The sequence below is a fragment of the Chenopodium album genome, chromosome 21 (assembly GCF_948465745.1).
Source record: "Chenopodium album chromosome 21, dcCheAlbu1.1, whole genome shotgun sequence".
In the NCBI taxonomy this organism is placed as follows: Eukaryota; Viridiplantae; Streptophyta; class Magnoliopsida; order Caryophyllales; family Amaranthaceae; genus Chenopodium; species Chenopodium album.
Genome location: NC_137854.1, coordinates 14360155 through 14375234, shown reverse-complemented (window position 1 = coordinate 14375234; position 15080 = coordinate 14360155). Strand labels below are relative to the sequence as shown.

At 33.5% G+C, this 15080-nt stretch overlaps 1 protein-coding gene across 2 annotated transcripts; it reads left to right on the top strand.

The window, feature by feature from the left end:
* The first annotated feature begins 1078 nt into the window (after positions 1 to 1078).
* On the top strand, positions 1079 to 13826 carry LOC145601931 (nicotinamide adenine dinucleotide transporter 1, chloroplastic-like). 2 transcript variants are annotated; one of them, XM_081658021.1, is made up of 9 exons: positions 1079 to 1676; positions 1826 to 1924; positions 2642 to 2748; positions 8082 to 8130; positions 8233 to 8345; positions 10978 to 11072; positions 12488 to 12576; positions 12669 to 12763; positions 12851 to 13826. In XM_081658021.1, the coding sequence occupies exons 1-9, from the start codon at positions 1595 to 1597 to the stop codon at positions 13235 to 13237; spliced, it is 1116 nt and encodes a 371-aa protein (XP_081514147.1). In that variant the 5' UTR covers positions 1079 to 1594; the 3' UTR covers positions 13238 to 13826. The 2 variants fall into 2 exon arrangements, with proteins under 2 accessions (XP_081514147.1, XP_081514146.1); XM_081658020.1 differs by having other exon boundaries at positions 2639 to 2748.
* The last annotated feature ends 1254 nt before the right edge of the window (positions 13827 to 15080 follow it).

Below are 15080 nucleotides of genomic sequence, written 5' to 3'. Positions count from 1 at the left end.
CACATGGTAGAGAGAGAAAAGAGGAGATAATAGGAAGAGAAAGGTCTGTAGGTGGATCCCACATATTATTTTGTCAGATTGTTTCACGTGATGGGGACCACATGCTCATTGTTCCACTGAAAGTGTATTTAGTACTGTTTAGGGTAATTTTACCCCGCCACGTGGTCCAACCAGAGGATGACACGTGTCAGCCCTAGGATGACCCAAAGTGGACCAATCCTTGCTTGACACGTGGCACTCCAGATACATAGGAGAAAAGGCGGCCTTCATGGCCCAAATCCCGAGAAAGCCGCAATGCGGCGCAGCCCACCAATGATTAGGGCTCGATGACCTAATCGATGACCTAATCAGGGGCACAAATCCCGAGAACCCTATAAATAGGGAGATTCCCCTATTTGGGGAGCACATTTTACCATTTATTACACATTGACTCTTTGATATAGACATCTGAGCTTGGAATCCGAGCAGATACCCACCTAAATTTCGCACCTTTTTCTCTCCCTTCAAGTTACTAACTTGATCGTTGGAGGCGGAGCTCCTACCACCCGGAGTCTCCGTTTGTTTTGCAGGTACAGCTCGCGTAGGACCAATCTTTGTGCTGTAACTCTCCCGATAGACAAAAACACCCAAAACAAGTACCATTATATCTTTGGTGTTTATGCATAAATTTAGTACAAACTGAATGCATATATAATACCACTATAAGCATAGATAATATCATTCTTTTAAAAAAAAGCATACATAATATCACTGTATGTTCAGTGGTATTATTTTATCATCCAATGATACTAAAATATATATTCGTTTTTACATATGTGTAATTACATGAATACCGCTTATTATTAATTTCTACATACATAACATTCCTCCTTTTAAAATTTATTGAAGTTTCGATGATAGTGGAAAATAAAATTGTTGTTTCATGTGACTTCAAAGATGACCAAAGCCAATCCACACATTTTCAAGCATGCACAAAGTACAATCAAATACATTTCCATATTTAAATGCTACAAAAAGTTGTAAAGTTATTGAAATATCACACTCCCTTATTTGATTCTATCCCTATTACATTGCTCAGCTCAATCCTCAATCTTATCCTATGTAATGAAATAATCGTGATTATAATTAAACACCATTTATAAGCCTAAGTCTAAAAAATTAATCTGTCATTAATTCTTCATCATCATCACATTATTATAACGTTAACCCAGGTAACACGAAAAACACACTGAACATTTCAACAAATTCAACCATTCAACCCCATTCTTTAATTCATTGAAACAGAAAAAACGTAAGCATTCTTGGGATTTGATTCAACAGAAAAAGGAAGAAAACCCAGTTAATCTGGAATTCTCACATTATTTTTCACCCCAGATTCCCCAAATCTCACATTTCCTAATCAATTTCCCTTTTTCTTCCTAAAATTTAATAATTTTTCCTTCACTTTGCACCGTCTAAACCCCGCCAAATGCCTCTTTCTCTCTCCTCTTTTTCAAGTATTCTTTGATTCTTGCAATATAAATACTACGTAATACTTTTTTCCAATACCCATTTCATTTTTTTTTGTTAAATTTGTTTAATTTGGGTGTTTGATATGACTGGCGGTGGACCGTCGTCGGAGAATGGTGGTGGCAGCAAGAACATTTTTTGTGACGCCGCCGCTGGTGCCGCAGCAGGTTCTTTGATTTAATTCTTCATTTCTTAATTTTACAATTTTTTTTGCATGTTAATTGAATTGATTAATTAGGTTTTTGGTGTTAAATTTATGATTTTTAATGAAATTTTGATGGTGTAAAGGTTGATATAAGTAGTTGTGAAAGTGTAGGTGGAATTGCTGCAACATTTGTGTGTCCATTGGATGTAATTAAGACAAGATTGCAAGTTCATGGCCGTCCTGTCACTTCTTCTACTTCTGCTTACAAAGGTAGCTGAATTTACTTGTTTGATTCTTTTTATGATTTATTTTATTTTTTTTTGTTTTTGATAAATGTGGTTTATGTAATTGCTGGTTGTCCAAAAAAAAAAAAAATGCTAAAAATTGAGCAAGGGAATTGTTGTTATGATTTTGTTGTATGAGAAATTGATTGAAAGAAGGATAAAATGGATGAGTTTGAATCTTCTTTTTTTGGGACTTGCTTAATCGATGATATATATTCATTTCAAATTGGCTGTTCCAAGCATGATAGGGATGGAGGTTTGAATGTTTAAATTCGTGAGACCTTGTTTTATAAAAGCTTGTTGTTTGAGAAATTGATTTGGAAGAAGGATGTCATGTATCAAACATGTTTCTAGAAATTGTATATTGTTGGCACTTTAACAAGATTTATTGGGCTGAAGTCATTTTGAACTTCTTATCAGCATGGCTGCATGGGCTTCATTTAGTAAATGTAAATTTCTGGTACGAGTTTTAGGGTCAAATCTCTCAAATGATTCCTACTTCTGACTATGATTATTCGGGCGTCTAAGGCCGTAGATAAAATATCTGTGAACTTGAACCAGACCACAGCTGTGAAAGATCAAATCTTGTTCATTTTTATTTGTTTTTGTATTTAGTATGCTGCTGGTTTATTACTGTTTTCCTTCACTTTTGGTACTTTTATTTTTATTTTTATCTAATAAAGTTATATTATATGTGAAGCAGGTAGCATTATCATTACAAGCCTTCAAGACATTGTTAAAAAGGAAGGGTTTCGTGGCTTGTATCGTGGGCTTTCTCCAACAATTTTTGCTTTACTTCCAAATTGGGCGGTATGCTTAAGCTTAGTTGACTTAGGATTTTTAAATGAAACAATTATAATTATCTGTATTCTTCTTGTTCACTTCCCACTCTAGACAATGTTCCTGAGGTTCCAGTGAAGGGAGTGTGTTTTTCCCTTTATTGAAGCTGATTAAATTTTAATTACTTTATTGCTTGGTCACTTGATTCAGTGATATGATTTAACATGTTGATTAGCTAAGTTCTCTCCATCTTTTAATATTCTGGCATCTTATTATTTGTTGTGCGTTGTTAATCCATAGTAATCATTTCTTTCCTTTCTCGTGAATTTTTTTACATGGGCACTCTGAACATTTAAGTGAGTTTTTGGTTGCATTTGTAGTGAGATGTGGTTGTGATTACTTACCAGAGTCTTAGCAGTTTACAAATCGAAGCTGCATGGAGGTTGGCATCCTTAGTTGGTAACTCAGGAGTCGTTGGGCCGAACATGTAATCATGGAATATCTAACTTGCAATAGTTTTTGGTTTGTCTATCTTTGACACCTAGGCACCCCCTTTCCTAGTTTCATAGATTGCTTGGAAGGCTAGTGTTCCTCTTAATATGCACCTTGTTGTTTGATAAAATCAACACTAATGATATGATCTAATGCCTTTTGAGAAGACAAGGAATGGTTATTTCACAGGATGTTTGCATTTTGTGTCATGGTAATAGTGAGTCCTGCTCTCATCTGTCTTCAATGTGAAAGGGCAAAGTTGGAGGAGCCTATTGGCTGTATATGCTGCAAATTCGCTTTGTGATTTAAACAGAAGGCACTGCTTCAACTAGTGCTTTGTTGTAGGATAGCATAATCTATTTTCCTTCTTTGTGGGCTAAGGCAGGGGAGGACTTTGAAGTTGGTGGGGGAAATTCAGTGGGATTGTGCTAATATGTAATTTGTTCTTTGCTGTTTTGAGGGTAATTTGTCTTCTGTTCTAATTATTATTAAAAGAAAATATGCGTTTAGTATACTTAACTTTATCAAGCAAATCAAACGTTGTGGTAATTCATTTGCAACATAGAAAATAATATCATGAATTATTTGTTGTGGACCGGGTTTGATTCTCTGTATCTTTTCCCTGTCAGAGGATTTTAATATTAGATGTCTCAATACCCCCCTTTTGCACCAGAAGGTTTATAATTTACCAATATTTGCTAATGGCTTGCTGCGTCATCTGATCTCTTTTTACCTCAAGGCTTTTTTCACTTCTTAAATAATACATTGATGCACTTGAGTTTGACACTCGTATTAAGGAGGTATGATAAAAAGAAGGAAAAAGACAATAATACATTAATACTCCTACCCTCTCAAAATTGGATGCGGGTAATGTGGGATAATTAGGGTAAAGTAGGAAATACATAAGAAAACCTTACCATATAAAAAACATTTCAACTAAGGACTTGTTCTGATTTACTAAACTGAACTAATTGGAGCTGAGCTGAAATGAATTGTTTATGAGAGAAAGAAATTAGGAACTGAACTGAACTGAACTGATTGGAGCTGAACTAAACTGAAATAAAGTGAAGAGAACAGTACCTAAAAAGAATTTTCCCAGATTGGGATACAGTCAACTAAAAGAATGGAGGAAGTATATATATAATTAGTGAAAATATAGTAAACACCAATTTTGATCAGTTTTAATCAATAACTTTTTATAGAAAAGTATACTAGTAATCAGTAAAAAATATTTTCAGTTCGTAAAAATAAGTTGGGATCAGTAACAGTCTGTTACAATCTATCAAAATTAATTCCAGTCTAGTAAACTCAGGTGGAGAACAGGGCATTTTTTTAGTGGGGGAATAGGGCTTTATCGCTTTATGTACACATATTTATATATGTGTAAAGAAATTTGCATGTGTAGCTTGGTTCTTTCATTCTATGATTCTCTTATAATTGATCATAAGAACATATAGCAGTGATAAAGTCCTGCTTGTTTCTGGAAGGTGGGACTACTCTTTAGATTCTCTTAAACTGATGTCAGTAAGCATTATAAGATAAAATAAAGTGAATATATGTTGAAATTTTTATCTTTGTCTTCTTGTAGATATGGGACCAATATAATTTCCGTATGACTACCTTTATTCCGGTTGTTAGCTATTTATTACCCAAAATTTAACGATTTTTACGCACCATCTCCACTTGCATTGTTAAATATCTTAGAAATACCAAGACTTGTTGGAAAGGGGATTAACAAAGAATGGAGACAAATTTGTTTGGGTGCTGTTGAATAGGTGGTTTTATTAGAATTTGAAATTGAATTTGTAGCCTATTGAAATGGCAAACAGAACTATGTGAATGGAATATATCACAAGGCTCCAAACTTACCTTTAATCTATGACTTATCAAAAATTTAAAATAAATTCTAAGCAGACTGTCATTTACATCACTTTTCATGACGAGAAGCACTAATTCACAAGATATAAGTTTTTTAAAAAATAAAATAAAAATTCTAACCTCTTTTCAATAGGGGAAATTCAGCTGATCTAGGCTAAAATGTTATTGACTCACAAGGTTTTAAAGGTGATTAACTTTCATCAAAGGAAAGTTGGATCAAATCCTTTATTGTTTTAAACAGAAGAAAAAGAATGAATTCCATAAGTATTTTATGGAGTTGATTTGCCCTAGCTTCATTGAATGATATGGATTTATAATTCAAAATTTCCGAATAAGGTTTATATTGGTTATCTAGTGTTAAAACAACAAACCCATAGCCTTATTTCCTAAGAGATAGGTCGGATGCATGAGTCAAGAGCCCATATAGATCATCCCTCATTTGCTTCTATCTAGTGCTACATCATCCCTTCCACCCAAGTCATCTTTGGTCTTGCTTGACCACGCTTGCAATCTCCATTACCTTAACCCTTCACTTTCCTTATTGGTGCATCTTCCAATCGATGTCATGAGTCAAGAGCCCATATAGATCGTCCCCCATTTGCTTCTATCTAGTGCTACGTCATCCTTTCCATCCAAGTCATCTTTGGTCTTGCTCGACTACGCTTGCGATCTCCATTACCTTAACCCTTCACTTTCCTTATTGGTGCATCTTCCAATCGATGTCTAACATGCCAAATCATCATCATCAATTTTCCTATATCTTATCCTCAATATGTATAACTCCAATTATTCTCCCGAGTTATGTTACTCGGACTTGGGTAACCATGTCCGACACGGGTGTGTGTCCAAGTGTCATACCCATGTCTGAGTGTCGAGGGTCCGACACTGGTGCTTAAGGTGAAATGAAGAGTCCGAGTAACATAGCTCTATACTAAGGCGTAGGGCCTTAGGGGTCATGCACTTTTTGTTGTCATGAAGTCTAGCTGATGCATGGGGCTACTACATCTTTTTCACAAGATTTTTTTTATTGTTTTTTATATGCACCTTACTTAAATGAGGTACACTAAAGTGCACTAAGGCGTTCCTAGGAAACTCTGAAATGCCTTTGTGCTCTTTGAGCCTATTTATTACATTGCCTCCAAATTCACGTAGGTTTTTCTATCCATTTTCTAGAAGAATTCTTTGGATGAAAAATTAAATATATGAGCGAGTTGTATTTAATTGTAATTGTAGATTATTGGTTGCGAAAACCTCATATCCCATATCAACTGATGTGGAAATGGCTTAATGATAGATGCTCCTTCCATATGTCTTAAATATTTTATAGTCAAAAAAACATATGAAACGTTTATTATTTTTATATTATTTAATTTGAAAAACTAGTTATATAATGAGTAAAATTAACAATCAAAGTGCATAGTGCATTAGTACCATTTACCAAATTGGTTAGTTATTAGCTTAATTTATTTTGGGGTTGGGTGGATTAGCGAGTTAGGTAACATGGGGTCAAACTGTCAAAGTTGATTCCTAAACAACCATGGGTGCTCCTATTCATGTACTCAAGGAGATATATGCATAATGGTTGTCCCTTTTTTGCATTTACAGAAATAGTTTGGTATATTTTTGGAAGTTATTATCATATTTTGAAGGTCATTCTTGATGTGTGTATGTGTTTTAGGCTTTAGGTGTATATTGCGCACTCACGTGCCTATCCCTTCTAGGTATGGCTGTAAGTGAGTGATAAGTGCATTAAAAATACCACTCTAGCTCACCGTAAATTTTGGAGAAAAGGACAAAATGAGTGCTTTTATTTTTTGTAGCTTAATTAAATGACTTCACATATTACAATCTAGACATTAATGGCACCTTTGTGATTTCCATTATCTATTCTTTTTCATCTATTTCTTCAATTTTTTTTTTTTTGAAAATTATTATATAAAGTGAGAGGGAGACGGTGGCCGTTCTATACTCTGTCCATTTTCCTATGTTCTGCTCACTTTCTTTTCACATCTGTATTTAAAGCTCTAATCACCTCTGCTATATTCCTTATCTGACCTCCAATCAACATTGGGCTGGGATTACCTATTTCTTCTTAAAACTGCTATATTTCCTTGGTTATCAGTTCATATTAGAACTCAAGGAAACGGAGAAAAAATTTGATACTCCTTCATGCCATTTTTGACGGCTCCAACTCTTTTAATAATCCACAATCCTATATCTTAAGTTACCTTTGGTAAATTAGAAGATTGGCATGGAATAGAGTATGGATGTCACTTGTGGATTTCAAAGACGGTCTTTTGGGAAAATTCTTATTGCATTAACTTTATTTTTTGATTTTCTGAACTCAATTTCCACCCCGTTTGCACCTGTGGTACTTCATCAGGTCATCGATGGAACTACAATCAATTAATAGGAGTTGAAATTTGTTTGAAGGAATGTTAAGAGCTATGGTGTTCTCTGGGATGATAAAACACATGCACATTGTCATAGCATACTACTCTGAGTTTCCAAATATAATCAGGGTTATGACTATTCTAAATGGATGCTACATTCTAAAACCTGTTGAAATTGGCTCATTGACATTAATTTAGTAGGCCTAACTTTAGTTTTTTTTTTTTTAGTTCAATTACATGTTACAACTAACAATGTTTCTTACTTTATTTTGATTATTATTTTATTTTATTTTGTTTATTTGAATCTCAAGGCTCTTTTTTCTTATATATGAGATCAGTATCGTCGTACATTAAATTGGTTTTTATTTTGCTCTTTCCTTAGCAACAGTTATCTATACGATAGGTAATGAATCAGATTTTCTGCTAGATTAGTTAAAGTTTCTATCTAATATCAAAAGAATAGGTTTATTGCATCCAAATTTTCTATATTCTGGCATATATCTGCACTCCCCATGTTAGGCTCTGTAGAAATACGTGCTCCATATACTACCTCAAAATTTTTTGAATGACATACTTGTTCTATGTTCATTTCATATGTAGGTATACTTTGCTGTTTATGAACAACTTAAAGGTTTACTTCAAACAGATGGTCGGTTTATTTGACACTTCTTATGATTTTAATTAAAAGTATTTGTTACTCACTTTATATTGTTTATGGTTTCTTACGACTGAAATTGCTTCCTTTATCTAGAGCATGGTAATGGTCAGCTTACAATTGGTAGAAATATGATTGCTGCTGCTGGTGCTGGAGCTGCTACAGCTGTCACAGCTAATCCCCTCTGGGTAGTGAAGACCAGACTTCAAGTAAGTAAGATGTTTGGTCTTATTGAGTGCTATGTGTTCTGAACTTGGTCTGTACACTAAGCACATGGTTGCCCCCATTAACTTTTTGACTCTGTATGGAAATTTTGTTGCTTGGCTTTTGACCTATGATCGTATTAGGTGAAAGCTGAAACTTGATGATTCCTTACAATGTTGATATTGTTTGGCAATCCAAAAATGCTGATATTGATTGGATGTATGGGCTGAAAGTCCTAACAAACCTGTCTTTTGGGACAACAAGTTTTTTTTTCAAAAAATAAATTCGTCAACGTAGAAGATCATTTAAGCATGCTTTTAAAATTTGAGATGAAAGTATTCTCACATAAGTAAATTATTCTTCCTCGATATCAAATTTGATTGCATAAGTTTGGAAATTACGGAGTAATAAAAACAAGATACCATCAAACTTTCATTAATTATATATTTACTTGTGGACAATTAATAAATGTGGATATTAGCCTTTTTAAACCATCCAAATGGAAACACCACTACGGTGTGGAAGGAGTAGAAATTTCAAAATATTAAGTGCCTAAGTTAGTTTGATGTCAGCGTAAAGGTTGCAAAGAGGAGCAATTATTGCATATTTTAGGACAATATTTTAAGAGAGTTACATTATTTTGGGAATATGAGGGAGGGGAATCACATATTCCCAAAATTATGTTAAGTATGTTTTGGATAGTGGCATATGCTTTTAGATGAAAAGTAACTATAACCTATTTAAAATATACTCCCTCAATCCCACTTTAGTTGGCCATATTTGGTTAGAGATCATTCTTAAGGTATTCACTCAAAATACCCTAACCATCCTTGATAATTTGTACAAATGTTGATAACACATCTTATCATGATTCTACTTATTAAATCGAAAAAAGAAAGTTGTACGGGATATTCCATACTTTTTTACTTTACTAGACATATAAAGTGACCTTTTATTTAGGGACATTCCAAAATAGAAATTATCAATGTAGGATGGAGGGAGTACTATGTATTCAACAAATAGCTTCTTAATATTAATGTTATGTTAGATTGAAAATAGTTGTGTGGGAAGAATTATTGTACTTGCTGTGCTCTAGACCAGTGCTGGGTGTGATTGATGCTGGGTGTGATTGATGCTGGGTGAAAATCTATCTTGTAAAAGTAGGTATTTATTTGATCTTGAGATCACATTAAGAAGTGTTGTGACTCCATACACCTATTATGGGATATGATTATGTGCCAAGTCAGCATTTGCTGTATGAAAGACCTGTGTTAATGGTTTTATGAATAATTTTCTCTTTCTTATCAAGTACAATCATTTCAGCGCTTAGATTACCATTGAAATCATTTCTTGGAATTGACAGACTCCATTAAATGGCAAATTGGGGGATGGAAAGTTTATATCAACTTATGACAGGAGATCAATAAATCAGTGTTATTCGTTGGGATTTTATACAAACTTGTCACCTTAAAGATTAGCACCTAATACCCATACTTATTTTGCTCAAGGCTCGCAATGCCAGTCATGCAGGAGATCTCTTGAACTGTCACATGTTTTATATATTTTTCAGCTCTTCCTTACTACCTTGTTTAATTCACCTCATTTCCACTTATTTCAGGAAAAATTAGTTCAGACTTCAGACAAAGGGTAATAAGTTCAAATAAGGGCTATCCAAATTCAGTATACAACTAAATAAGTTAAAATAAGTTTAGATAGGTTCAACTTAATTTATTCAAGTTCAGATAAGTTGAAATAAGCTTAGTTAAAATAAGTTCAAATATCAGGTGAATATAATGCATAGAAATTGTTCAGTAGTTGAGAAGCCTAGGGAAAAATATATAATTACTGGGTAATTACTCATTCTGTATATTCAGTCTTGAGATTTGTATCATGTGAGTAAACATTCATGCTTCATCTATATAACATTTATAACTTATAGCTTCTATATAATTTTTAACACTGTGTAAGAAGATGTGATTCAGATTATGTGAATGTAATGAACATAGACTTCAGTATGATTATGTGAATGTCTCCCAACTATGTCTGTTTGATTTTATTTATTTATTTATTGAATTATTGTTCGAAAGATTGTTGTTTTTCTTGATGATGGCATTTCTGTAACAATTTTGGTTGGGTGGTCAGAAAAAGCTTTTTTAAAGTAGAATTTGTTAAATTTACGTGTGAATGAGCAAATCATTAGTAATCAAGTTTGGGTTTTTATTTATTTTATTTTCTTACTCTCATTGATGATTAAAAATTGAAACTGGTTTCTTTTATATAGGGTAAATACTAATTTATACGTTTATTGAGTTCAATGGGAGTTAGGAAGGATATGAAGCATGTGGATTTGCATGAGAATGAGGCATTTGATCATAGGAGATGGAGGAGGAAGATTTTTGTGGATGACTACATGGAATAATCACTTTTGGCATGTAGCCGACCTCACTTATGGGATTAAGTCTTTGATTGATTGATTGAGTTCAGTGGTTAATTGTTTGACACTTGTTTTAAAGCTTGCAATCTACATGTGATCGAGTATAGATACATTTATTGTTTCAGTCTTTCACAAAACTCTGCTTGATATATTCATTTTGATGGGACCTATTATGATTGACCATTAAGCTTCGTGAATTTCAGACGCAGGGAATGAGGAAAGATGTAATTCCATATAAAAGCATACTTTCTGCCTTATCAAGAATTACACGTGAAGAAGGAATTCGAGGGTTGTACAGGTAAAATACACTGAATAATTGAAGCAATATTCTACGTAGTTTCTTATGTCTCATCTCAAAATAATTGTGATGTTCCATCTTCCTTGTCTCAAAACAGTCCTCAGTTTTATGCGGAGAGTGATTATCATGATTTAGCTTTTTTCTTTTTATGCATATATACTTCTTTTCACAACAAATTCTTTTACCTTTTTACTACTTCCTACCCACAAATCTTATTTTCCACATGCTGGCTTCACTAAAAATTGCAAAATAAATTTATTACTCAAATTTGAATCACATAACCAGTAGAATTCATAGGCATAAAGCTTTCATGATAATTATGTGGTGTGTGGTTGGAGCAAAACTCCCAGACCTTTTCTTTACTTTCTTTGTCCTCTGACTTGTAGTGGACAAAATCACTTCTTTAGTGTCACTTTGGGCTAAGGCGTTTGGTGCTTTTAAGAGATCCTCAGTTGAAGAGTTTCAAAGAGATTGTGTTAATCTGTAGCCCTAGATTTTTCTGTTTGAAGGACAGCTTGTCCTCATTTAGCTGTTAACACAATCCATACATATTAGGAGTTTCAAAGAGATGGTGTTATCTGTAGCTCTAGATTTTTCTGTTTGAAGGACAGCTTGTCCTCATGTAGCTGTTAACACAATCCATACATATTTTTTTTCATTATAAAGAATAAATATTCTATTGGCCTTGTATTGGTTTTTTGTCCATTTGCAAAACAGTTGAAAATTCAGTGCTCTTTGGTTCTAGATTACACTAGCATGTGCCCGTACTAATGCTACATTGGACAGAATCAACATGACTGATTGCTTTACTCTTATTTATCTGGAGTAAACGGTTGTTTCATTTTGGGTCATAAAGTTACTTTATTTATTGTAGTAACGGTTATTGCATTTTGGGTCATAAAGTTATTATAGACATCTTTGTTATTGCAGAGATTAGGTTCAGCCATCTGGCCGTCCCAGCCTAAATAGGATATTATTTAAAGCTTTGAATATTGTTGTTGTGTAAACTTATGAAATGGGATCATTATGTATGGATGGAGGGTAGGTAAGTATAAGCATTGTTATTTCCGTTCATATGTTGCCATGTTGGGGGTATTAATGCCTTCTTTACAGTTATCTTTGTCTGGTTAGGATAGCCTATGTATGTCTGATTAATTAATTTAGTTCGATTTGTTCTATGAGCTTTGTTTAATCAGCTAATAATGTTCATTCTTTTTTTTTCTTGGTAGAACTGAAATGTTCATTGATGTATCAATTGAAGCTGGTGAAGTGTGAACTTTGTTTTCGGAAGTTGGTTAATTTGGTGGATTGTAGAAATGGGTTTTTATTGTGTAAAATATTCTTTATTGACACTGAAATATATGGAAATTTTGTTGTTTTACCTCTTGATTCTGATGAGTAATTGGTTTGAACAGTGGGCTTTTGCCTTCATTAGCAGGGATAAGTCATGTCGCCATCCAGTTTCCTGCATATGAAAGAATCAAGTTCTATTTGGCGAGCAGGGGTATTACAAAAACTTCTTCTCCTTACCATATTCGTTTTATTGGAATTGTTTGCTGTACTGCTGAACTTGAATTGGCACTGTTTGGTTTGCAGAAAACACTACTGTTGACAAGCTAAGTACAGGAAATGTTGCAATAGCTTCTTCATCTTCAAAGATAGTAGCTTCGATGTTGACTTATCCCCATGAGGTTTGCTTCTGATTGCAGTCCTTATAGTTTTCGGTACTTAAGCAAATTACCTTTTGGCTTTTGCCTTACTTTTTTTAGCTTTATCAGGTTGTCCGTTCCAGGCTTCAGGAGCAAGGGCAAGTTCGTAATCGTGAAGTTCATTACTCTGGGGTTGTTGATTGTGTCCGTAAGGTTTTCCATGCTGAAGGTCTAGCTGGATTTTATCGTGGATGTGCAACTAACCTAATGAGAACAGTCCCAAATGCTGTCATTACATTTACAAGTTTTGAGATTATTCATAGGTTTCTGATGCAGGCAGTAACTCCTGCAACAGAGACATCATTAAGCCAATCTAATATTGATGATCATAGCAAGCCTCAATGTAGTGTGAAGGGTGAAGAAGAGAGTGACTCTGGTTCTGAGCACACACAGGACCAATCTAATAGTAGAGCACCGTCAATCCCTGTGAGTAAGGACCGGTTGACGGCAAGATAGTGATAGATTTGATAGTTTCAACTCTGTAATGCAGGAAAAAACAGTTTCCATTAATTGAAAACTTTAGTGCGTACAGAAAGTAAAACAGTTAATAGTGAAGTTCAGGAACAATGAAAGCCATAAATTTCCAATTTGGTGATGAGAATATTATCTTGGGTGACTTCTGTTATTCTGCTGACAGGGAGACCCTGATTGAGTTTATTCTTGTACTTGGTTCTGACTGACATATAGGTCGCTGAATCCCGACAAGTGCCCTGAGACCTGAGTATATGATGATGACGAAATCATAGTGTAAGAGATACTAGGAACATCGATTACCCTAATATCTCTAACATAGAGAACCATTGTAGCATATTGCTCGGCTTTTAAACTTTAAGTGCTCGCGTGCCATTGGCGCTGTTTCTTCTACTCTCTGTTACTTGTTTCCTTTCTCCTTGGTCCTTTTTCAGGATTCATGTATATCTTTTTATTGGGATTGTACAGTTGTGCATTTGCGGCTAATTGCATAAAAATGTTTTATGCAATATTTATAATTGTACATGTACTGTTTACATTCTTGCTTTGTTGTGAATGCTGGAAAATTTTATTATGTGTTTTGAATGTTAGAAATTTTTAATTTTCATTCCTACTTTGTTCAAATGTTATGCTGGACATTGCAAATTAGCTGATTTTTCTTGGGTGTTCGCATATAAGGCTTGTTCACATTTACTGAACTGAGTTGAACTGAACTAAACTGAATAAAGCTGGAATGAATATTTTATGAGAGAAGGAAATTGGGAGTTGAACTAAACTGAACTGATTGGAGCTAAAGTGAACTGAAATTAAGTAAATGTGAATTGACCCTTACTGAACTGATTGAAGTTAAACTGAATTGAAATTAAGTTGAAGTGAACAGGCCATTCTTCGGTGACCTATGATTCTTAAAACAATTTTGTGAAGCTACATTTTTTTTTTATTTGTTTACTTATTTATTTATTTATTTATTTTTTTGGTGGAGCAACATTTTTTGATTAGGTTTTTTTTTTTTTTTTTTTAAACCAAAAGTTTATGAAATACTCAAATGAAATGTTTCTAATAACAGGAAGCTTACTTTTTGTTTCACAATTATCTACTTTATACGAAGTATCTTTGTTTACTTTTTAAGCATTCTAACTTTCACTTGTGCAAAAGACAAATGAGACTATTATGGGGAATGGTACTTATATTTTCAGTCACACATGAGATTTTTTCATTATTTTTTATTTTTGAAAAAAAATCACTTTAATTATTTCGACTTTTGATTATTGTCTAATAATCTGACTTTCAATATGTGTTTCTTCAAGTAGGCCAACGGGTCAATGACCTGTTATAACACATCGTGTTAACACGTGATTGGTCTAAAGTTAAAAAACCTTAATTCTAACTTATTTGATATACATTGGAATATTTGAACAAAGTTGATTGCAAATCCCTAATTCTAACTTATTAATTGGATTTAGTGCAAGGGTAAAATAAACAAAATTGCAAAGATAGGATTAACAAGATTGGATCTTCGATGCATGTAGTTAAAGCATTGAGGCAAGCCTAGCTCATGCGAAACTTGCAGGCTACTATTTCTAATACTTATTATCAATTTAACATTATTATTTAATTATAAAAAATTAAATCTAATTGCAAAATAAGATGAAAATTACAAAAAAAAATTTAAAAATTTATCACACTAAAGAAAATGGAGAGAATAATATATGCACGACTAATAAAAATAACTATGAATTACATTACAAAGTTATAGATTGAAAAGTATTATTGCTTAATCAAAAACCACCTTTTATAAGCAATTTTTTTTTTTTTTTTTGCAGAAACC

Coding starts and splice junctions, on each gene's coding strand:
- LOC145601931 (XM_081658020.1), top strand. CDS start 1,595: ATGACTGGCGGTGGACCGTCGTCGGAGAATGGTGGTGGCAGCAAGAAC. Junction 1,677..1,825: donor CGCCGCTGGTGCCGCAGCAG/GTTCTTTGATTT, acceptor GTGAAAGTGTAG/GTGGAATTGCTGCAACATTT. Junction 12,764..12,850: donor TGTTGACTTATCCCCATGAG/GTTTGCTTCTGA, acceptor TAGCTTTATCAG/GTTGTCCGTTCCAGGCTTCA.